Source organism: Terrapene carolina, unplaced genomic scaffold, assembly GCF_002925995.2.
Source record: "Terrapene carolina triunguis isolate 2854851 unplaced genomic scaffold, T_m_triunguis-2.0 Scaffold193, whole genome shotgun sequence".
NCBI classification, from domain to species: domain Eukaryota; kingdom Metazoa; phylum Chordata; order Testudines; family Emydidae; genus Terrapene; species Terrapene triunguis.
Genome location: NW_020664544.1, coordinates 6,805,982 through 6,828,467, shown reverse-complemented (window position 1 = coordinate 6,828,467; position 22,486 = coordinate 6,805,982). Strand labels below are relative to the sequence as shown.

General features: G+C 49.9%; 1 protein-coding gene across 1 annotated transcript; it reads right to left on the bottom strand.

Annotated features, from left to right (window-relative positions):
- Positions 1-7,236: 7,236 nt before the first annotated feature.
- Positions 7,237-16,713, bottom strand: DLX4 (distal-less homeobox 4). The gene is made up of 3 exons (XM_024199429.2): positions 16,371-16,713; positions 10,808-11,001; positions 7,237-7,488 (listed from the first exon to the last, which is right to left on the bottom strand). The coding sequence occupies exons 1-3, from the start codon at positions 16,711-16,713 to the stop codon at positions 7,237-7,239; spliced, it is 789 nt and encodes a 262-aa protein (XP_024055197.2).
- Between the last annotated feature and the right edge of the window lie 5,773 nt (positions 16,714-22,486).

Below are 22,486 nucleotides of genomic sequence, written 5' to 3'. Positions count from 1 at the left end.
GCCAAACGAGAAACCGCTTTGCACAAGGGCCGGGAGTTGAGGGTTAAACTTTGCCCGCTTGATAGCAGAGCGCCGACCGAAAGCGACGCGTTGCTAGATTTCCACGCTGTTAAGAGGCGCCCTGGGGAAGGTCCCTCTGGCGCAGGACAGCGCCACAGGCCAGGGGGACGGGGCGAGGTCTGTGATGTCTGGTTGGAACGGGAGCGATTCGCGTTTACACACGCAAGCTGCCGTCTCGGATCCGGTGATCCGAGCCAAGCCGCTGTAATATTTAAAGAGTCCCAAGTCATCTTCAAAAGAAAAGCCGGTTTTGAGTTCGCCTCGTTTGAACTCCAGAGTCGGGGGGAGGGGGGGGAGGTTACGGCAGCGTGGATAACATAGCCAGGAGGGGGGTTTTTTGGGGAGGGGGGGCTGGAGGAACCCGCTTTAGCTCTGCGCTGTAAATTCGATCCCTCTTGCTCACCCAAATGCCCCTGTCATCATTTTGATTCGGCGGCCAGTATTTTAAACGGGTCCCTTAACTCGCGACACAGCAAACTCAAGAGATCTGTTATTTGCAGCCACCCGCGTCAAGAAGTATTTCTTGTACGCCGCATCCTCTTTGTTCCGCACTAACCCCCTGACTTTAAAAGTGGGGGCTTACGATTGGTTTTTGAAATGAAAGATTCCGAAGCAATGTCTATTGAGAGACACCCCTTCTAGTACCTCGCTTCGCCTCTTTCATGCGGAGCAGGTCACCAGAAAGAGGCGCGGAGAAGCTATTTGACATCAGGGCAAAATCGGGACAAACACCCACGGGATTTTAAAGCGCCCTTTTCCGTGCAAAAAAATAAAATAAAATAAAATAAAATAAAGCTTCTCAACGCTTTGCATTTGTTGAGCTGCTCCCGGTATGAAGCTACCCTTCGGGAGAGAAGGGAACCGGTTTAAAGATCACTGCTTAAAAATAGACAGTTCCCTCCGTTTCCAGGGGCCGGATTTTCAAATCCGCAGCACCCGGCCTTGGGATTCGATTTGTACGAGAGCTCAGTTCACACGGAGGCACCTAAAGGAAGCCGGGTTTGCCAAAGAACTGCGCGGGTTGCTAGTCCCAAGGGGTGTTGGGCGCTTTAGACAATCTACCTCTTCTGCGGGCGCCTGGCTGGGAGCTCTGGGGTGACCTGGCGTTTCTCCCCTGCCTTGTGAGCAGGGCAGAGCCCCCCGGGGGGTTGTATTTTTATGTTTCCCCCCTCACCTAATTTCCGCGATCTCTGAGCCCCGCCGTTGGCTTTTCCCACTGGCTGACTATCCTGCCACCTGCGAGTCATTTACCGAAATGGCTTAGCGGGTTACAGCTCCAATTCCCCAGTGGAAGCATCTGCCCCTCAATTGGATTTTCCCCTCCTCCGTCTCCCTCATCTTTAACCCCCCTCCCCACCCCATTTTTTCTTCGCTTATTAACCGAGACATTTTCAACGGCTGCAAATTGCTCGCAATTACCCCAATTGAAAGTGGGGGGAGAGCCTTAATTTAGCAGCCTCTGTCCAAAATTACTATAATTGCGCCTCCATTTCATATGAACAGTGGAGTATCTTAAAACAGCCGCGAGGTTTGTTTGTGCAGATGTTAAGGGGGTGGGGAGATTTAGACCCCCTTCTCCTCACGTTTCTCCTGAACCAAAAAAACCAAAACTACAAATAAAATCGGGGTGTTCACGTTGTTGGGTCCTGGTAACGCGCTGTTTTTGCTGCGCTTTAGTTACGCAAGGGTGCGAATGCGCCGCGGTGTATTTTGCTGCTCTTTAGTTACGCAAGGGTGCGAATGCGCCGCGGTGTATTTCCCTCTCCCTGCAGCCGATCGTTGGATCGGGAGGAAGTCGTGTCTGGATTTTGCTGCTTCTTAAACAACATGGGACCAAACAAACGTGTTTTCACGTCCTCGCCCCTCCTAAGGCGAAAGAGAGAACGTGGCTTCAGACACCGATTTTTCTGGGGCGAGGGGATAAGGATCAAAGTTTCTACAGAAGCAGACACCGCTTTAAACAAACAATATGTCTAATCTCTCGGCTTTCCCATTAAGCGAACGCGGGCAAGATCTCTTGAATCAAATCATAAAAACCCATCAACTTGTCCTAACAAAACCACTTAGCCACATGAAAAAAAACCCAGCCCGAACCGAGAGGTTCCAATCGACTTGATATTTAACTTTACAACCTGCTCTGTTGTTTTAATGAACTGACTCGCGCTCGGATGCCCAATTAATCTCCGCTCAGGAGCCATTCCGAGCCGAGATTGTATCTCCTCGTGTGCACAGCTCTATCTTTACCAGCGGTTTTTTCCCCCCAAGAGTAAATGATGTTATCAAGCAAAGGCATTGACATGTGAGGAAAGGGGAATTTACTGTAAGTACACGAGGCTTGCTAATTGGGAACGCCACACAGGTGGGCTTGTCAAGGCGTTTGCTAAAGGACGCTGGGTTGGGATAGATAGATAGATTTTTGGCTGTTAATAAAATATATCTATATGCTGGACCGCGGTTGTGAGTTCAGTCCTTGAGGGGGCCATTTAGGGATCTGGGGCAAAAATCTGTCTGGGGATCGGTCCTGCTTTGAGCAGGGGGGTGGACTAGATACCTCCTGAGGTCCCTTCCAACCCTGATATTCTATATTTGCCCCTGTCTCTACAGGGTCTGGGGAATAGAGCATTGCTCTTGTCATTCAACACGCATTTCAGCCAGCCAGCCAGCCTTTCCCCACGGGTGCAGGGCTGGCTTTGCAAAGCACCCCCCTGAAGAGCGGCCCGGGACCCGAACACGGGCACCCGAGAAAGCCAGCTTCGATAATTACACCTGTGCGCGTCTTCATTGGAGCGGACGCTGCGCTGGGCGCGAGCTTAGAAAACTTATTGGGGTTTCTTTTTGGGGGGTGTAAGAACCAGCGAAATCCTTCCCCCCGCGCAGCTAATCCTTGATCTAACCGCTTAGCGTCCCGACCAATTCATGCATCCCCTCTTATATTTTTGCATGATCATTTGCAGTCAAATATGAGGACAAACCAGACGCCGGAGGCTTCCAGGATCCTTGTGCAGCTTCCCCAGCACACGAACAAATAAATCAGCGCCACGGGGGTCGTACCTGGGGGAGGAGGGCTGCTTTTACTAGGGCAATGTTTCATGTTTCCCCCCCGAGGGTTTGGAGTGTCTTTCAGATTCTTCCCTCCCAGACCCCACAGACATTCCAGCGATAGCCTGTCTCCGCTACCCCCCCTGGAACCAATCCGGGCATTAAAGTTGTCTAAACTACCGGGCATTGACAGAAGGTAGAATTCAGCTGACAATCAAATTCCTTCCTTTGATTTAAGAGGGGCTCTTCTAAGTAGACCTTGCCCCCAAAAAGTGGGGGGGGGGGGGGGGAGAGGGCCAGGCATTTTGCAAACTTTAGAATAAAAAAAAAATATGTCCATTAAAAAGGTCAGTGACATCAACGTTAAAACCAGCTCGCACCTGCTCTCTTTGCATCCCAAACGCCGCGCCGGGGAACAACAATGTGAAACTGACCGGCAATGACTCCCCAGTCACTTGAAATTGACTAGTCTGTTCGCGCTGTGAAAATCTGTGTGGGTTGGTACAGCACCGAGCACCATGGGGCCCTGGTCCAGACCCGGGGTCGTGGTCGCTATGGTATTAATAATACACAATAGAACGGTTCTGCAAGGGGCGAATTCTATTTACACCCCGTGCAGCGTGGTTTAAAAGCTACCAAATGGGTGTGGGTCGCATTTTACATCCGTTTTGAGCCGGTGTACATGTGCAGGAGGCCAGATTAAATGATCTGCTCTGGCCTTAAACTGTATCCGTGACCCCGCAAGGTGCAGAACCAAGGAGAATCGGGCCCCCGGCCTTTTACCGGGTTCTCCTTTTACCTAAGAAGTTCTCAGCAACACAGGTAAAGACATCCTCGTGTCTAACCTGTGGTTTTGTTTCGCAGCTTGTCTCCAACGGTTGTACAGCACGGGGTGCTGACAACAGTTCCGTGGTCTGGGCTGTTTTAAAACAAGGAAGTTTTTCATGAGCATGTGAAACTAAAAAAGAGGGGTACCCGAAGCTCACCCTCCCCTGGCATCTGTCTGCGTCGTTTTACATCTATCTATCGATCGATCTATCTCCATACACACCCTACTATCTATCTATATATCCATCCCCATACACCCACTCTATCTATCTATCTATCCCCGTACACACCCCTCTATCTATCTATCCATCCCCATACACCCACTCTATCTAATCTATCTATCTCCATACACACCCCACTATCTATCCATCCCCATACACCCACTCTATCTATCTAATTTATCTATCTCCATACACACCCCACTATCTATCTATATATCGATCCCCATACACCCACTCTATCTATCTATCTAAAGTACAAATAATGCCTTCAAGCTATATATAAAATCGATAGTGTCTTTGTGTGTGTCTATGAGCTGCTCGAGTCAAAGCTTCTCCTTCTTTAATATAAAGACTTGGAGCCCTTGTTAATGTGACCTACTCGGTAATTGCAGAGGCCAAGGGGAATGAAAGAGAAATCTAAACCGAGCCGGGTGGATAAAGGTTCTTTTTATTCCCGGAGACTATAACAAAGAGGGAGGGGGGGTTCCTAATGACCAGGGCGAGATTTAATGGGCGCTAATTACACCCCAGCGATAATTTGGAGGTGTTTACAGCGACCCCTGAATGAGGAAGGGAGCAGAGACCTCGGTCAGCCTCTCCCTTAAAGGACAGCTGGCAAAATCGCGCCCTTCCCCCCACCTCCACCCCGGCTCACTTATTCTACTGGGAGATTCCCTCCAACGGGATGCGGGGGTCGCACCGACAGCTTCAGCCGCCACCACTCCCCTTTCCACCGCAGGACCCTCGGCGCGGAGACAACCCCCCTCCCCCGGCTCCTCTCCCAGCGGAAGGTTCGGGCCTGCGCTTCCCGCAGCTGCGCCAAGTGCCACCGCGGTAAATCCGGAGCCACTGCAGTGGGGTTACTCCGGATTTACACCTCAGAGCAAAATCTGGTCCCGCCTAATAACGCGGCAGGATCCGGCTCCTGGAGTTCTTAAAAGCCGCTAGAGGTAGGTATGATTAGTATGATTAATAAATGTAATTATGATTTTCCTGTCTCTGAAATCATGTCAGACATTTCTTCCTCCGAGCCAGCCTTATGATTGAGCTAATGTTTGCGGGTGCCTAGCGGAAGGCTACGAGCCCCTCTGAAAATGGGGCCTTCAATATTTTGGACCCTCAAGCCGGAATCGCCAGCGCGCTCCGCCTCACGCCCACCAGTGCAAAGTACTTAGGATCTGGTAGCATTTCACATCCACTACGCAAGCCTGGTCCTGACGGCACCAGAGGCAGCGCGCTTTTGTTATGTTGGCAGCCCAGACATTTTCTTGGTATTGGAAAGCCAGCAAGAGAGGATTTTTTTTTGGGGGGGGGGGGTTGCTTTTTAAAGGGATCCACTTCTCTTAACAGGAGATTAATTTTTAAAACGTAATCCCCGCTCCTGTAACCTTGACACCAAAGGGGGGTTTTGCCATTGACTAGCCTGGGAGCAAGATCAGGGCCTGGAATTTGTGTTGCCTGTTTGATGGGTAGAAGGAGGAGAAAGCTTCCCTTGGATACAGGTTTTACTTTGCCTTGTACGCTTCGGCTACAGCTGGCGAGCTAAATAATAACAATACAAATCCTCCCACAGCCATTTTTCTAATGGCATAAAACGCAAATGCAATTTTCTTTCATTGTTTTGCTTCGGAAGTTCGAACCCTGTCCCAGGTCACTCAAAAAGCTTTGGATCGGGCCCCCAAGGGAAATAAAACGCTAAATCTGCGCCCCCGGTTCTTCAGCATGGGCCTCAGTGCGCCCTAATTCCTCGGCCCCTTCCTGCCTAAATTTGACAACCGGTAGTAAAGTTAAGCACCCGCGCAAACGTTCTCAGCATGTAGGCCCTTGTTCCAAGCGAGCGGAACAAAAATCCAATCGATTGTTCTTTGCAGCACATTCTCAACGTTAAGCACCGCACACACAGGGTTGCCAATGTCCTTTGTAAAGAATTTTTGTTCAAGAAAACATTTCTACTCAACATTTTCCTACAGGGACAAGAGGAAAACCGATTCCTCCCCCCTCGTTAGACCAGAGTTGAAAAATGGCATTAGAAATGGCTATTCTATTATAAAATATGTTTTGGAGGGGGACACAAAAAATCGGAGGAAAGGCATTTACTCTAGTTTTACATCCTGTTTATAAAGAGAAACAACACCATAACAAAATGTTATTTATAAATAAATCTTTGCAGACCAGGAGGGGAGAAAATATGGCTTCACGTGGCGGGACAGGAGGGGATTAAAGATTACATGAATGTGGAGAATGTGTGTCAAATAGAATCACAAATTCTTCCAGGAAGAAATCACCACTGTTTGGTGTCTGAAACTGAATACGAACAAGTTCTCTTTCTGCCTTTCAATGAGAGAAGGAAAAAAAAATTAATGCTTTATAAAAGGCCTGGAGGGAAATTACATTCCTCAAACTCTTCTAAATCACTGTCTGTAAACATAATCCTGGTAATAAAGCACTTGAAAAATATTAACAGCAGGACACTCAAATGTGGAGTGAGCATTTGCTTTGCAGTATGGAAGAGTTTATATAGATATTTATATACACATATATATTTTTTTCCAAATAGAAATCTGTCGATGTGTATAAAATGAGCTACCTACAGCACAAAAAAGGGCAGAGGGTAAAATTGAACAGTCGATAAAGTCTTTCTCCAAGAGAGGGAGAGGTTTTTTTTGGGGGGGGGGAGAAGGGGGGTAGATTGTCAGATGATGTAAATTGTCTTCGTTCCATTGACTTGCCACCAATTAACGCCCATTGAGGACCATCTCCTCCGTCTTTACATTTCTGAGGAGCACAGGAGGGAAAAAAAGCCAGTCTCTGAACATGTCCCCAGACTCATGGACAATTTCTTTGTAGGTTTTCTCTCTTCCTGGCAGGGATAACATCATTTCCTTTGCTCTCCTCTGCTCTACGCAAATGTCAGAATCAACTCCTCACAGAGGTTCCATGTTGCCAGGAGAAGGCCTAGAGAATTTTCCCATGTGGCCGGCGGAACTCCCGGAGACTTGATGGTTTCATAAATTCCTCAAGGAGCTGAGGGCTTGCGTTCCCTTTTCTGGGGGTGGGTGGGGAGGAGAGATCAAGGCAGCACCCACTGTCACATCATATGTGGTCTCGGCATGGCGTCTTGCTGGTGTGGTTGATACCAAGGTCCAAAGCTGTTGATGTAGCTGTTGGGAGGGATCGGGGCTCCTTTGCCAGCCATGGAAACGTCCCAGAGAGGGGGTATGTTGGGTGAGCAGGGGGACAAGGATGCCGAGTTGTGGAGGTGCTCCCCTTCCTGAACGCTGGAGCCCTGCTTCATGATCTTCTTGTACTTGGAGCGTTTGTTCTGAAACCAGATCTTAACCTACGACAAGGAGAGGAAAGAGTCACCGAACTACAAAGGTGGGGGCGGGGGGCGGCAGTGTAGGGTATTGTGGGGGAGGGGTGTTGTATACTCAATTAGCAGCTGGAATGAGAGGGGGGCTGGGGTGTGTGGATTCCCTGACAATATCTCTCCGGCTTGTCTCTCCCCACCCCCCAAATACGAGAGAGAAATATACATACATTGCAAGGCCAAAAGAAATACCCCCCCCCCACAATCTGATCTTACAAGCGAGCCCCAAAGCCCTGGATCGCCTGAGCTGGGGCCTAGCTACGGGTGGGGAGATGGGTTGGCAGCCCATTTACCAACCTGCCTCTGCTTGCAGGCGTGCTGCTGAATGCACTGTGGGGCATGCCCCCCCCCCCAGCCCCTTCGACCTCCCTCCAGCGACCGGGCACCATTGTGTTCACGTGGAACGCGCCCAGGCCCCAAAGTTTCAGCATTCTGATCGTCAGCTGGGCCCCGTGGGGGACTCTGGAGTGGGGGGGGGGGGGGGGACCCGGGGGCAGACTGGTCTGAAGAGGAAAGATCACCCCCGCTATCGATTTTTAATCGATTTCCGCTTCGAAACGGAGGGTACCTGCGCTCCAGGGAGTTTGCTGGTTTATTTTAAAGCGCAGGTTCCCAGTAGCTAGAGAGAAATAAAGACTGGGGGGATGGGGGGCTGTATTAGCTGATTGCCGTGCCTGGGGCGGGGGCTAATTGCGAAGGGTGAGGATCGGGCCCCATGGCGCGCCCTGGTTGTGAGATTTCTGGCGTACAACGCAGGAGCTGGGCGTGGAGTCTGCCTCGGACGCTGCTCTCCGAACTCGGGTTCTTTCCTCCGTGAATCGGAGCCGAGTGACCTACCGACCCACCTCGGGGTGCTCCCAAGCCCCCGGGCGGTCCACCAGCCATAAGACCCGCCCGACTTGGGGGAAGAAGCTAACGCATCCTTTGCCGGGGGGTGAGCTGGCTCTGCTCCAGCTGGCCCGGAAGCCCCCGGGGGGAGTGCTGGCTTCGGAGTGAAATAGGAGCAGGATCGGGCCCATCGTCATGAACAGGTGAGTCTACGCGGCAGGCGCAGGTTAGGCGGTGTCTCTGCCTTCTGCTTTGCCTGTGAGAGGAGTGCGCCTAGGGCAGACACAGGGGTGGGTAGCAGAGGACAGAGGGAGCTGGCTAAGGAGGCTGGGGGGGGGGGCAGCCCCATTTCGTAACGCCGCTCAGCGCACAGATGACTGACTCCTTTTACACGGCGCGGCTTTGCAGGGCACCACTTGTCCCCTTTTTTTTTTATTATTAGTATTATTAAATCTCGTTGCCTGTGGCTGTGGACTGATCCCTCGCGCCTGCCTGTCTGCATCTATCTCTTCAAAGCCAGTCACCCGTCTCTCTTTGCTCCCGCAAGGCGCTGCCCCACGTTCCCATCCATCGGTGCAGAACCATGGACCAGCTGAGGATCGGGCCCAAAGATGGGGACAAGACTTATCCAATCGTCCGATTGTCTCCCCCTAGCCCCTACTTGCTCATTTCTCCAGGGTTTCCGTCTAAACTATTTTTAAGCCAGGCGGCCAAGATTCTGCTCTCAAATTCCACCCCTGTCAATCCGGAGTCACTCCGCTGCAAAGGAGTGAGTCCGAATTCACGCCGCTGAGAGCCAGAATTCGGTCCAATCCAGTCTCTCTTCTTTGTTTTTGTTTACGTGTGCCGGGGACCATTGGGCTTCCCGAGCGAGGCTTCACGGTTGTCTGATTTGTTTCTTCCGCACGTAAATGAATGTGAAACGAAACCAGCCGAGCTCTGGGTGTCCTTGGGGACAGAGCTGAGCAGACACTCCAAAGGGGGTTGTTTCTCCCTCGCAGGCAGTATCTTCCCCCGCCCACCCTGCAGAAGAGTTTGTCAACTTCAAATAGACAAACATCCCCCATGGATCATCCTCGCTGAGAAATAACAGAACAATTCAAGGAAATGCCTCTCAGCTCGGGAGCAATTCCTCAGGGCTTTGAAGACAGAGAAAAAGGGCGAATGGGAACCACATGCGGCAGAAGGGGGCCGGGGGGAAGGCTCCGGAGTTAGGGACAAATCAACACACACACCAAAAGAGACCAAATCCAGAGTTACCCCAGGGAAGCCAGAGGGAGAGTGGGGCAGGACTGAGCTCAGTCCATCCGGATATCGGTGGGCATGTGCCACAGGGTGCAGCCCCACTGAGAGAGACAGGCAGATGCATTCCCATTCGTGTCGGGGCTGGAGGAAATACAGAGCCACCCCCAGGGCCCGAGCCTAGATAATGCCGACAGAAAAATATCAGTTCTCGCCAAGCACCTTTTCATGGGTCAGGTTTAAACTTTTCTTCCTCCTTTCAGTAGCTGTAAAACAATAAAGACCAACAAGAGCCAGATTCTGCTGTACACAGCTGTCAATCCGGAATAAGGGGCGATTCTGACCGGTGTAACAGATTTGGCCTTGTTCTCTGATGTGTAACAAATAGACCACAACAGAGGGTCCTGTGGCACCTTTAAGACTAACAGAAGTATTGGGAGCATAAACTTTCCTGGGTAAGAACCTCACTTCTTGCATCTGAAGAAGTGAGGTTCTTACCCAGGAAAGCTTATGCTCCCAATACTTGTTAGTCTTAAAGGTGCCACAGGACCCTCTGTTGCTTTTTACAGATTCAGACTAACACGGCTACCCCTCTGATAAATAGACCACAGGGCGCCTAGGGCTTTCCTCGAGCCAGATCCTGCTCTCAGTGACACCCCGACAACTGCAGAGTCGATACAGATTTACTCCTGTATAGAGCAGAATTTGGCCTAGCTAAAGCAGGTAGAGCTGTGTATACCGGAATTATCTATTTACATAGATGTGTGAGAGAAGGCAGGGCCGGATTCTGGTCTAAACAAGTATGAATCCGAATTCACTGTTGATTTACAGGGATGGAACGGAGGCAGGATGTGGCCCAATGAAAGCGAACGAAAGGAACTGCGTGTGTTGTTATTTCTTATGCATTGGAGAGATGGAGCCAGATTCTGCTCTATACAGGGTTAAATCCGGATTCGCTCTGAATTTTCATGGCTGTAACTGACAGCAAGATGTGGCTTAATGAAAGCAAACGCAACTCTGCGTACTATTTTGTGATACGTTAGAGAGACAGGACCGGATCCTGCTTCTAGTCACACCCCTGCAAATTCAGAGTCGATCTGGATTCGCTCCGGTGTAGAGCAGAATCTGGCCCTGTGGCAAACGTCCAGCTGTTGCCGGGGGCTCAGTGGGGGTTGGATTGGATCTCAGCCGACTCCCTCTGGCTCGCCCCAGCCTGTACCTGCGTCTGGGTCAGTCCCAGCTGCGCCGCCAGTTCCGCTCTTTCCGGGAGGGCGAGGTACTGGGTCTGCTGGAAGCGCTGGTTGAGCGCCTGGAGCTGGAGGCTGGAGTAGATGGTGCGGGGCTTGCGGATTTTCTTCCCTTTGCCGTTGATGCGGATCTCCCCGTTCTCGATCACGGTGGTTTTCTCGTGCTCTGTAAAAAAAAAAAACATCACAGGGGGCTGAAAAGCCTCCATAAAGAGAGAGCGGCGGGGGGGAGGGGAGCTGGAGTGCGGCTGGGGGAGGCTGGCGCAGAGAGGCGAGAAAGGGGGGATAAGGGGATCCCGGAGATCCAACCCCCCCGCCCCGTCCACAGGGAAGAACGAAGGGAGGGAAGCACCCTGGGGAAGAACCACCCCCATATGGGACGGGACGCTGTTTACGTGCCAGAGGTTGATTCCCACACACTTCGTTGACGCCAAAAGACGCTCTGGGCCCAGGATCGGGTCCCCTAATCCCCCTTATAAACACTGCACAATGACCTTACAACAATGAAAAGAGAGTGTGTGTGTGTGTTTGTTTTTCCTAGCCCCGGGAAGAAGGAGCGGGGGAAGGGCAAAAAAGCAAAAATCTGTATCGACTCTGCAGTTGTCGGGGTGTCACTGAGAGCAGGATCTGGCTCGAGGAAAGCCCTTAGGAGCCCTGTGGCCTATTTGTTACACATCAGAGAACAAGGCCAAATCTTTTAACCCGGGTCAGAATCGCCCCTTATTCCGGCTTGACAGCCGGGTGCAGCAGAATCCGGCCTAAAGGAAGCGGCGGGTCTCCTTGTTGGTCTTTATTGTTTTCCAGCCCCTGAGAGTTTAAGCTCGGGGAAGCACTGAGATGTCACCCTTATTGCATTAGACAAAGTCTTTCTCTTTGAATGGTATTAACCGACCCCTTCCCCCTGGAGACCCTGGCTGGGGCGGGGTAGAGCCCGTCCGCAGGCTGCGAACAAGTTCTAAAGGAAGATCCGTCAGTCAAAGACTGGTCACAGGAGGGGATGTAAAATACTGGTTAAATTCTCACAACAATTTGTATTTAAAAATCCAAATCGATCGGCCAGGGCAGGGAAACGGGGGAAAAAACCCAGATAGGACCGTCAAAACACCCCCCACCTCCCAACAGCTATAAAATAGATCCTTTAAATAGGGGTCATGTTATATCAAGTATTATAGGGTAAATCTGAGCCACTTCTTAGCCATATATCCTATTCCTAAACCTATTTTTTTCCCGCAACGGAGCAGACCCTCCTCCGCGTGACATTCCGTTAATTAGCAGTAATGATGCGGAGACATTTATTATTTCTGCGGAGAGTAGAAGCACCTCCCGCTCTCATAGTCTCTTGGTTGTGATTTCGACTATGAAGGCAGTGTCCGTTCTGCACAGACCAGAGAGGTCATTCTGTGCTTTTCATTTTTAGAGGTCTCCCCCCCCCCAATTCCCCTTTGAGCAGGTGGGGCTGTGGCGGAAAATATCCCAAATCCATATCGCGCTTCAGCTGAGGTTTCTTTCCGGTTTAGAGTCTTCGAAAGCGAAGCCCCGATCCCGCAAAGATTTAAGCCCCCGCTTCACTATATTAACCGGGCAGATCCTCGTGATAATTCTCTAATGAGGTCTGACAATTCACATCGGCTAAAGATCTGTCCCAGGAGTGGTCCCCATGGATAGTTGTCGCTTCCTTTTGTTAATTCGGCTTCACCTCTCGGGTTGGGCAGTTTCTACTTTATCATCGCCCCTGCAAACGTCACGTCGGGCTTTTAACGGCGCGGTATTGTTAGATTATATAACTTGCAAAATGTAAAGGCGGCCTTTATACACGCGAAATTCAAGGCACTGGGACGTTTGAATAGAAAGCATTCAGGGCAGGGCAGTTTGCTCGGTTAAATTTATGAGGGGAACATCAAAGCAGGGTATAACTTTGTTAGTTATTCACTTCTCATTCTCCGGTCAGCTTCGAAACGCTGCTACATACTGTAATTAATTTTGCTGGCAATTTTTTTTTTCAATCGACGAGATCTTTATGAGATCTGTACATGCAAATAGAAAGTGGGAAGGCGCATTGAGTCAATAGAAGAGTAAAGTATAATTATAAAAAAACCCTTAAGGAATAATTTAATTTCAAAACAAAAGAACTTGCCGTAAAACCTAACATAAAATCTCAACGCTAATTAGCAAATTCCTTTTAGCCCATTCCACAATTCCTGTTAGCCCATTTTCCCTTTATCCAGTGGTTTTGTTAACGTCCTGCAGAATTAATTTTAAAGCCGATTTGTCAATGAGTTGCTTGGACATTTCTTTACTAGTTTCTTTCAGTGAATAAATCGCTTGCAGGGTAGAAATCAAAAGTGAGCAGGACTTTAAAATCGTGCTATTGTGAAAGTGCCAGATTCTGGGTCTAAATGATATTGATCTAAACCCAGAGTAATTCAGGTGGAGTCACCCAGGCTGCAATGGAGTGAATCCGGATTTGCACTAGAATAATTTAGATCAGAAGATGTTTAGCCAATCGATTTGTGTTCTGACTCTCTTTAGAACAATGAATCTGAATTTAAAGTTCAGATTCTCGTTTCCCCACGATATGAAGCCTAACCTTTTAAAACAGATTCAATATTTTTAATAGGTGTCAGTTTAATAATTCCTCGTTAAATACATCAACTGGGCGGGTGTATATATACACACACGTTCCTAACATATTAACGACCCGTGACCAGTTCTGAGTATCGAACTAGTATTCTGGGAAACCAGAACACTGAAAAGGAACTCAAATGGAAACCCGTGAGCTTCCGAGGAAATGTGAATCCAAGTAGACGCCGAATTTGAATAGCATGGAGCCTGGGATTTCCCTTGTTAGGTGCATCAGAAATAATATGCATTTGAAGAAGTGGGGTTTTTTACCCTCAAAAGCTTATGCCCAAATCTGTTAGTCTTTAAGGTGCCACCGGTTTGTTTTTGTGGATCCAGACTAACAGGGCTGCCCCTCCGATACTTAACATAACACTGGCAAATCGAGGTTCCCTCCTTTGCAGAGAGAATAATGAAATATCTCATCAGCCCACAAGCCACCAACCCCGGGTCACAGTTAGAAAGCGGACGGGAAAAGTTTTTGTGATTCAAAGTTAGCGTCTTAGGTAGAAAGGGTCAGAGTCACTTTAGTTATGGATCTGAACGCTCCAAGAGACGAGATCTTTAATTTTAATCCACCTCGGGACAACAGGACGACGACTACTACTAATTAATAACTAACCCTGTTCGTAATTAAAAACCTCCGTGGTTCTGTTCCACAGGGAGATTCTCCTCTGCTGTTCTGGTTGGCTCTAAGTAGCGAGTAACAGCAAAAAGCTCAGTTCTGAATGTATTGTTAACACATTGGCCCAAACTCTGCGCTCAGTGAAATTGGTGTAAATCCGGAGTCACTCCAGTAAGGGGGAGCAGAATTTGGCCTCCTCTGTCTCTGCGAGCCGCAGACACTTAGGTATCCTGCTGTGAAGGAACATTTTGCAGTTGAATCTGAATGAATGCAGGGGCCGGCCTGGGACTGGCGCAGTTTTAACTGGGATAGGCACCCTTTTGCAAGGCACGCGAAAGCCCGTTCATTTGAGAATGTTTTTCCTGGTTGTGGTTGGGTTTTTTTCTGGTGCACGGATCATTTTAAGGACTAACTTTCTGTTACAGAGGTTCTTCAAAGGGTAGGAAAACGCGTTAAAGCAATTCTCCACATTTTTCCGTTACAAAACAATCCGCTCCGATAGTCGCTCCCAAATCTTTTGTTGTATTTTTACAAGTAGGACTTTTTTTAAAAAATTAGGAATATACCATTGCCAGCTGTTTGCTCTATGTGGCATCTCTATTAAGTCCTTTGCTTCTAGTCTATTACCCCTGATTAAATATTTTGGCATTTACCCTCGTGTAATAAATATGTAATTAGTTTTTAAAACGACTTCCCCGAACTTTACTGCTAGCATGAAATAGCCCCAACCAGGCTGTATAAACATATTAGGTTTTAAAAGCGATGTGACCAAAGAACAAATGGACTGCTTAAGTGGATTCCTTATGGCAAGTTTCCTAATGTGGTTGATATGCCATTAACACGGTGTGTATCTCCCCTGGAATCTTGACAGGTGCCAATTAAAGGATATTGGAATTAAATAATATAAATACATGAAATGGAAAATGATTGGTTGCGCATGCCTTTTCCAAACACCCAGCGAGAGTTGTATTAAAATTAAACATTGCTACATTTATTTTATGGCTGATGCAGGCCTCGCCTCTGCAGCCAGGCGATGAAAGATATTAACAAGGTGGCATGGAGTCTAATTGTTACAATATAAACAATTGCATTCTTCTTCTTACTGTACGTCAGCCTCCAATTCTGGGCCATTGTAGATGAATCTGACAGATACACCAGGGTAAATGACAGGTTATTCTGGGTGTGTGTAAAGTTCTGGAGTGAAATCCCGGCCCCATTAAAATCAATGACATCCATTGACTTCAATGGGGCCAGAATTTTACCCCTGGAGCGTAGAAAAACGAAGATGACTTCTTCCTTGCTAAAAGTGAGGGATATTATTTTTCAAAAAAAAAAAATCACTTCCATGGCAGATCTAGAATAAAACGCAGAAACAAATACGAGATGTTTTCTGTTAAAGTTGCATATGTTTCCAATCTAACAGCGAAGAGAGTTTTTCGGATATTTTAGCCAGCGCTTATTTTTGTAAGAAAATGTTAACATGTCCCAAAGTAAACAAAAAAAAATATACACAATCCTCGTCAACCCAGAATCTCAGGAGATATGCCAAGCCCCTGCAATCCAAAGCAGCGTGCCTTTGCTGCAGAGACACACATTTTTAAGTGGTTAGGGGGGGGGGGGGGGGGGAAATCATACAGTTGTCCTAAAAATTCTTGTTTGCATTGCAAATGTACCAAGTAAAAAAATCATAAATGGAGAAACAAAACAAGACAGTTTCCTATTAAAGGATTTCCACTGAGTTTGTAATTCTTTTGTTTGTTTCTTTGGTGGGGCGGGGAGGGAGAGGTAGCATCTCGGTTTTGTCAAAATTATTATTTTGTTCCCTTAAAAATGTTCCCTTAACGGTGGGGGGGGGGGGGCTTTAAAAAACGGCAAAGGAAGCCTAAAGCGGGTCTGGAGCAAACCCCTAGTTAAAGCGAGAACTAATCTAGGTGCTCTGATTCAAGCCAAGAGGGAGGTCAGAAGTCTCCTGCCCCACGAGAAGGCTACTTTCAACTCCAAACTCTGAGCAGCGATTCGCCTCTCGGTCTGATGCTCGGGTCGGAGGAATTGCCAGATACTTTTGGTTTGTTTGTAGTAGTGGGGGAAAGAACTCTTCCTGCAAAGGGCTGGATTATAGACGGAGCCAGAGAGAACCGGGGCCCGGGCCTGGGGGCGGACAGCGAATCTAGGGGGCACGCAGAGGTGGCTAGTGGATAGGCGCTGGAGGCTAGCAGGACCCCCCCACAGGGACTGGGCTGGACTAGAGAATGCCTAACCTACAGGCACAGAGTAGACAGACACCCCCTTACCTGTCTCCTCTAGTCTGCCCCGGTGCCCCAGGGCGCTGGGCGGCTGCTGGGCGGCGTGTTGCTGGTAGGACAGGTACGGGCTGCCGTGGAGATGGTGCGGGTGGTGGGTGCCGCCAGCCGAGCCGGGGTACGAGTAAGCCACGGACCGTCCGTAGGGTGCGAAGGGGCCCCCGTCGTGGCCGGAGCCGTGCAAGCCGTGGAGGGGGTAGTGGCCGTGAGCCAGGCTGGGGGAAGACGGCGGCGGCTGGGGCGAGGGCGGGTGGTTGTGCCCGAACTCCAGGAAAGCGGATTTGGAGGGGTCCGGCCCCAGCAGGCTCTCGGCCAGGGAGCTCATAGTCATCATGGAGCGCAGAGCCCAGGCCCGGGCGTGCAACCCGACCGGCACGGGGCTAGCAACCGGACGGGCGGCGGCGGCTGCTGCTGCGGCGAGCCATGGCTGGGGCAGGGCAGAGCCCCGCTGCTGGTGCCGGCGCGCTTTGCCCCTCTCCTGCCCCGGCCCAGGCTGCAGGGAACCGCTCCGCGCAGACCCCCCGCCCCCCCAGCCACATCCAGGCTCCGCAGCCCAACCTCCTGCCTGGAGCTCGCACCGGGGGTTCCCCCTGCTCCCTCCGTGCCCCGCCCCGGGCCTCCCCGATTGGCCCAGGCGGCCAGCGACGTCACGGAGCCCTGAGGGCAGCCCCTCATCACGGTAATTAACAAGCAGGCCGGCTAATGGCAGCTGCCTTCCTGCAAGCCAGGCCCTGGGACGGGGGGGAGGGGAGGCACTGGAGCAACAGGTTTGGGGGGAGTTTAGCATAAATGTTTGTCAACAGGAGGGGAAAAAAAAGATCCCCGTGGGGCAGAGAGAGCCAGGCAGGGTGAATAAATCATGATCACCAGTAGGAGAGCGCATCAGGGGCTGGTCTCAGGGGATCCGTGCACCCGTGGGGCACCCTCCTGCGCTCACGCTGGCTTTCCACCCGTGTCCCCCCCACACACACACACGGATTTACTCCGGGGGCAAGTGACGGCAGACGCAGCCCCTTGAGGTCATTGGCGGAGCAAGAATGGTGTTGAAAAGGTGTTTAGCTGAGATTTTTTAAAAAGAGATTTAAAAAGTCCAAATATTTTACTATACCCCCCCCCAATTTCATTGAAATTTGAAAAGAAATCTCAGCCAGCTCCCATGAAAAACAAAACAGCAAATCAAAAGCGAGCAGGTAGGTGTGTGTGTGTGTGTGGGGTGGGGGGGAATAGGACATCCTTCCCCCAGCACCGCCTCCACCCAAAAGAAGCAGAAGAAGGAGACTGGGGCCCTAGATTCCTGGCATGGATCAGTTCATCAGAACTGTCCAACAAACTTTTATAGCAAAAATGACTGGAGCTGAGAGGCGATTTGAAAGGGGATTTTCCTGGAAGAGTTAAAGACAGTCTTCCACTGACAGAAGGGGTGTGAATTCCACTGGCCAGTTTAAGGACCTTTGACACAGCCAGAGAGGTGTAAAGGATTAGTCAGTCTATCCTCAATTCTCAATTACTGAGGGACAATCTACACTCATTGCTGTATTTGTTTTCCACAAGCTACTCTCGGTATAACCTTCTAGGAGTGATGTACCCCAACAGTTGGGTGCTAATATCTCTGTCCTTCAATTTATTAACCCCAATCTGGCATAGTGCCCGTTCTGTACTACACTACATGTATTTTATGACTTTTAACCCAAACTTTGTACTTTGGGGTAATTTAAGCATTACACCTAGATGTACAGACACGCCTTCCTTAACCTGTGCATTGGATCATTTTAACATTAGCTTTAATAAAACATTTTAAATCTGTTCTTACTTATAGCACCGAGGAGCCCCAATCATGGAGCAGGATCCATGGTGCTAGGAGCTGTACAAACATAGAGCGGTCTCACAGGGCTCACTCTCTAAGTAGAAAGACAAGAGATGAATACGGGGCACAAGGAAAGGAGGGGACACCGCTGGTTAGCGATCATCGGAGAACACCCGCTCTGAGAATCAGGCTTCACTCCGGCTAGAAACCACCCAGCAGGTGTGACTGCCCAGGCGCGCACGGCAATGAGGAACCGGGCCCTGTCTCTGCCGGCGCTCAGGCCGGCTGAAAGGGTGTTTGCTGACATCTGCAAAGTGGGACCCCGTTCCCACTCTCTTTAGAGCCAAAAAGCACCAGCGAAACTGGCAGAGATGCCGCCCCATCCGCCGCTGAAATGAACGTGGATTGCGAATCAGCTGTTTAATCTTGGAGCGTCCAAGCTGGTTCTTGCAAAAGGCTTTTTTCTTTTCTTTCGGGCTTTCGTTTCTGGAAGAAGTTTCCTTCAAAAGAACGACCCCCCCCCAACCCTCCTCCCCTCACGTGCGGTGGTACAGGGACACTAGAGGGGATTCGTTTTTCTTTCTCCTGGTGTACACTCCGCTTCGCAAGTAGGAACGGAGGTCGATGCGAACATGATTCCCCGCTCATAACATGTCCAGCTCCCCTGAAGTGGTGTTTAATGAGGGGATTTGTAGGGCAGACAAGACGTAGAGGGAGCTGCGCCTACCACGGTTACATGGCCCAGATAAACCCGCACCTTACAACTCCGGGCACTGCTGAAGCTGGTTTGGAGCACAGGCGTTTCAGAGAGAATCTGCATCCTGCTAACCCAACCATGGCAGCAAAGGGTGACGCCCTCATCACCCCCCGAGGAAGGCTTTGGGGATGCTCAGTGGGTAGGTTTCATGTGTAGATACAAAGAAAACACACACAGAGACTTTTCCCATGCGCGGAGGGGGGGGTATCGGACCATCCACTTTCAATGTAACAAAACCACGTTCCAGCAAATTGTCTCAAAACCAATCCGAGAAAAGTGGAACTTTTGCACCTTTTGGTATGAGGCCCTTGGGTGGGCCTTAATAACGCTGTATTCATGGCGTTATTAATGACTGCACGACATCGCTCTTCTTGATGATTGGCCTGGCGCTAGCGACTCCGAGTCCCAGTCCCCAGGATAGGCCCTATACGGAACATTAATTCCTTCAGGCTGCCCTGCCAGCATCCCCGCATTGCATGGAGGAGGCATGATAAAGCATCCAAGGATGGAGATGCGACTTGAGGCCCTTTGAACCCTTCCCCATCGGTAGCTGGGCGTTCATTATAATCCTCCAGGGGATTCCTTACCCCCAGACCAAGCCCTGTGCAGGATTTTCCTTCTTGGGCAGGGCAGAGTCTCCTGTCAGGAAGGCTTCAGCCTTTAGGCTGAGGTGGAGGAAGGGGACGTGGCCCAGGGAGCTAGATCATTGAGCTACAAATACTTCCTCTTTTGCAATCTATGGGGCGAGAGGGAAGCAAAAGCAGCACCTCTGGAGCCCTGCTAGGATCGGACCCTCATTTCGGGGGGCTGGTAGGGTTTACCTGTATCCTCCAAGTCAGACGAATCCCCCATAGGTCAGAGGCTGCAGGACTGGGTCCTGGGTCACCTGGACCGGACACGCCACGAGCCAGAACAGACACCCAAGAGCTGGATAGAGGTCTAGTCAGCAGCACACTTTCCTCCCTTTCTCTCTCCCGTGTCTAAACGGAGCTGATCCGAATTCACCCGAGCTGGTTTGCTTCCAAGCTGCCTCTCTAAGAATTCTCCTGTGGCATTCAGTGCCCCTCAGCGGGTTTGTGGAGTCTTTTGCCTAATTTAATTAATTGCACTGCCCTGTGTTATTAGTGCTTGACTCCCTCCCTCCCCCCGCGTCTGTTTTGTTTGATCCCTTCCCTCTTGGCATCCCGGAAGTGAAACGTCCGCGGTGTCTTAAATGCGGAGTTTAATGACATGAAGACACCTCTCCACAGGCTAATGACATGCAAAGTCAATCCTGAGGTGCCCGCCTTGCCAGCAGGCATCGATGTGGATTTCTCTGCCCCCCCCCCATTAAGTCGGTGGAAAACCGCGCCCCTTGTTACCATGAAACACAAGCACGTGCGGTTTGTTTGGTGCCGGGACCCCCGTTTGCAAGACACTTTGAGCCCTTCGCTTTTTGGAGCGGAGTTTTAAATGACAAGTTTTCATCCTTTCCAAATGTTCCTCCTCCCCGCCCCCCAGTTTGAAGCAGAGATTCCCTCCCCCCTGCACCTCTGAGGGGCAGAAACTCGGGGGGGGGGGGGGTCCCGTAGGAAACGCACAGAAACGGCGCCGATCCATCACAAACACAGACCCCGCGCCCTACAAGCTCAGGCCGCTTCGATCGCCTCTAGAACGGGCCGTGTAGACACACGCGCGCTGTTTATACACGAGACTTCTGCACACACACACACAGGACCCACTCTAGTAACCCAGTCCTGTTGCCTACACGCCGTCTACACTAGGGCCTAAAAGATCCCCCCGACTCTTTCCACCTTGGCTGATAGTAGAAGACACCGGGCGCTAGCAGCATAAAACCCCATTCATCCAGCAACCGGATTCTCCTCTGTCCTATCCCAGCTCTGGCACGCAGCGGAATTCGAACCCAAATGAAGAGGACGGAAGTACATTTTTTTTCTGACAAGGGGAAGTGTGTAAACTGGCGTTTGGCGTGCGTGCGTGTGAAGCCTGTATTCCCTGTTCCCCCCAAACTGTCCCCTCCGTGTGAGATCAGTGGTAGTCTATGACAGTTAGTTACACTTCCACTCAGTGCAGGAGGGACAAAGATTTAAATTAAATTAATGGAGATATCCTATCTCCTAGAGCTGGAAGGGACCTTGAAAGGTCATTGAGTCCAGCCCCTTGCCTTCACTAGCAGGACCAAGTACTGATTTTGCCCCAGATGGCCCTCTCAAGGATTGAACTCCCAACCCTGGGTTTAGCAGGCCAATGCTCAAACCACTGAGCTATCCCACCCCCTTAAGGCACAGGGAGGTTCTTTTCAGGGTCCCCATCCAGCTTCCATCAAAGTCACGTGGCTGGTTGTCCCCCCCTCCCCAGTGCAGGCAGGATCGGGCCCTGTGTAGTCTGTGAAGTGGGTTGATTTCATTTCCAGGCCTGTTGTCCCATCAGGTCAGCTTCATTGTTTTCCTTTCAAGAGATGCACCCACCCCTCCTTTCACTGGGGAATAGATTTAGGGTGACCAGACAGCAAGTGTGAAAAATCGGGATGGGGGTAGGGGGTAATAGGCGCCTATATAAGACAAAGCCCCAAATATCAGGACTGTCCCTATAAAATCAAGACATCTGGTCACCCTAAATAGATTCCACTTGGCAAAGTGAGAGAAGTATCAACAACCAAGCAAACCATCCAAGGAATAACAAAGCGTCTGGCCCGTCCCAGCAGCCCCGGCTCTTTGGGGTCGGCTCTGTGTTCCTACAGCACCTCCTACAATGTCTGGGGTTTCTAGGTGGCCTGGTGATACAAATCATAATAAAAGCCCTTCTACAATTCCTCCCCCGCACTCACTTCCTCCTCATTTATGTTGTTGACCCCCCTGTCTTTTACTCACCCAAACATAAAAAGCAGGCCCTCCGTGGTAAGAATGCCTGGAGGTTCTATTTTAATTTGATTTAGATCATTATTTCAGTAGTGGTTTAGAGTCACTTGTTATTAGTAGGGCGGGAGGAGGAGGAGGAACACCACTTTGCTAGGACAGGGCAAAAATTTCATTCTAGAGGGCATCTGAGGTACTGAAATCAATGCCATAACATTGGTGAAAGGGGAAGAGGATGGAGGTCATTTGAATATTTTTTTTAATTTCCCAGAATTTTATTTTTCACCTATAGATACATGGGTGATGGATGCCTGAAATGATGCATAACAAGGAGCAAAACAGATGAGATTTAGCAAAGTGAGGGAGGCTGCATTTACAGAGTGGGAAGATCTGATTTGCTGTATAGCTGGGCCCTATCTTGTGATCAAATCTATTGTCCCAATCTCCCCTCTCCTTTCCCCAGAGAATGGGCATTTTCAGCCCCAAGAGGGACTGAATACATTAATATGCACGTGTGGTCATTAAGGAGGAGTATATTTTTATTGAAATAGAAAAATCTACACAATTTTTTAAAAAGGAAAATGACATTTTAGCAGCTGGCAAACAAACAAGGCAACACTTATCTTGTATTTCGTATTCCAATGAAGAGACAAAACCAAAATGGCCATTTTGATGTAAAGAAAAAAAAATC

Excerpts from the sequence above, each read along its gene's own strand:
- DLX4 (XM_024199429.2), bottom strand. The coding sequence starts at position 16,713 with ATGATGACTATGAGCTCCCTGGCCGAGAGCCTGCTGGGGCCGGACCCC. Across the intron at positions 11,002-16,370 it reads GGGCAGACTAGAGGAGACAG|AGCACGAGAAAACCACCGTG; the intron begins GTAAGGGGGTGT and ends TTTTTTTTACAG. Across the intron at positions 7,489-10,807 it reads TGGGACTGACCCAGACGCAG|GTTAAGATCTGGTTTCAGAA; the intron begins GTACAGGCTGGG and ends TCCTTGTCGTAG.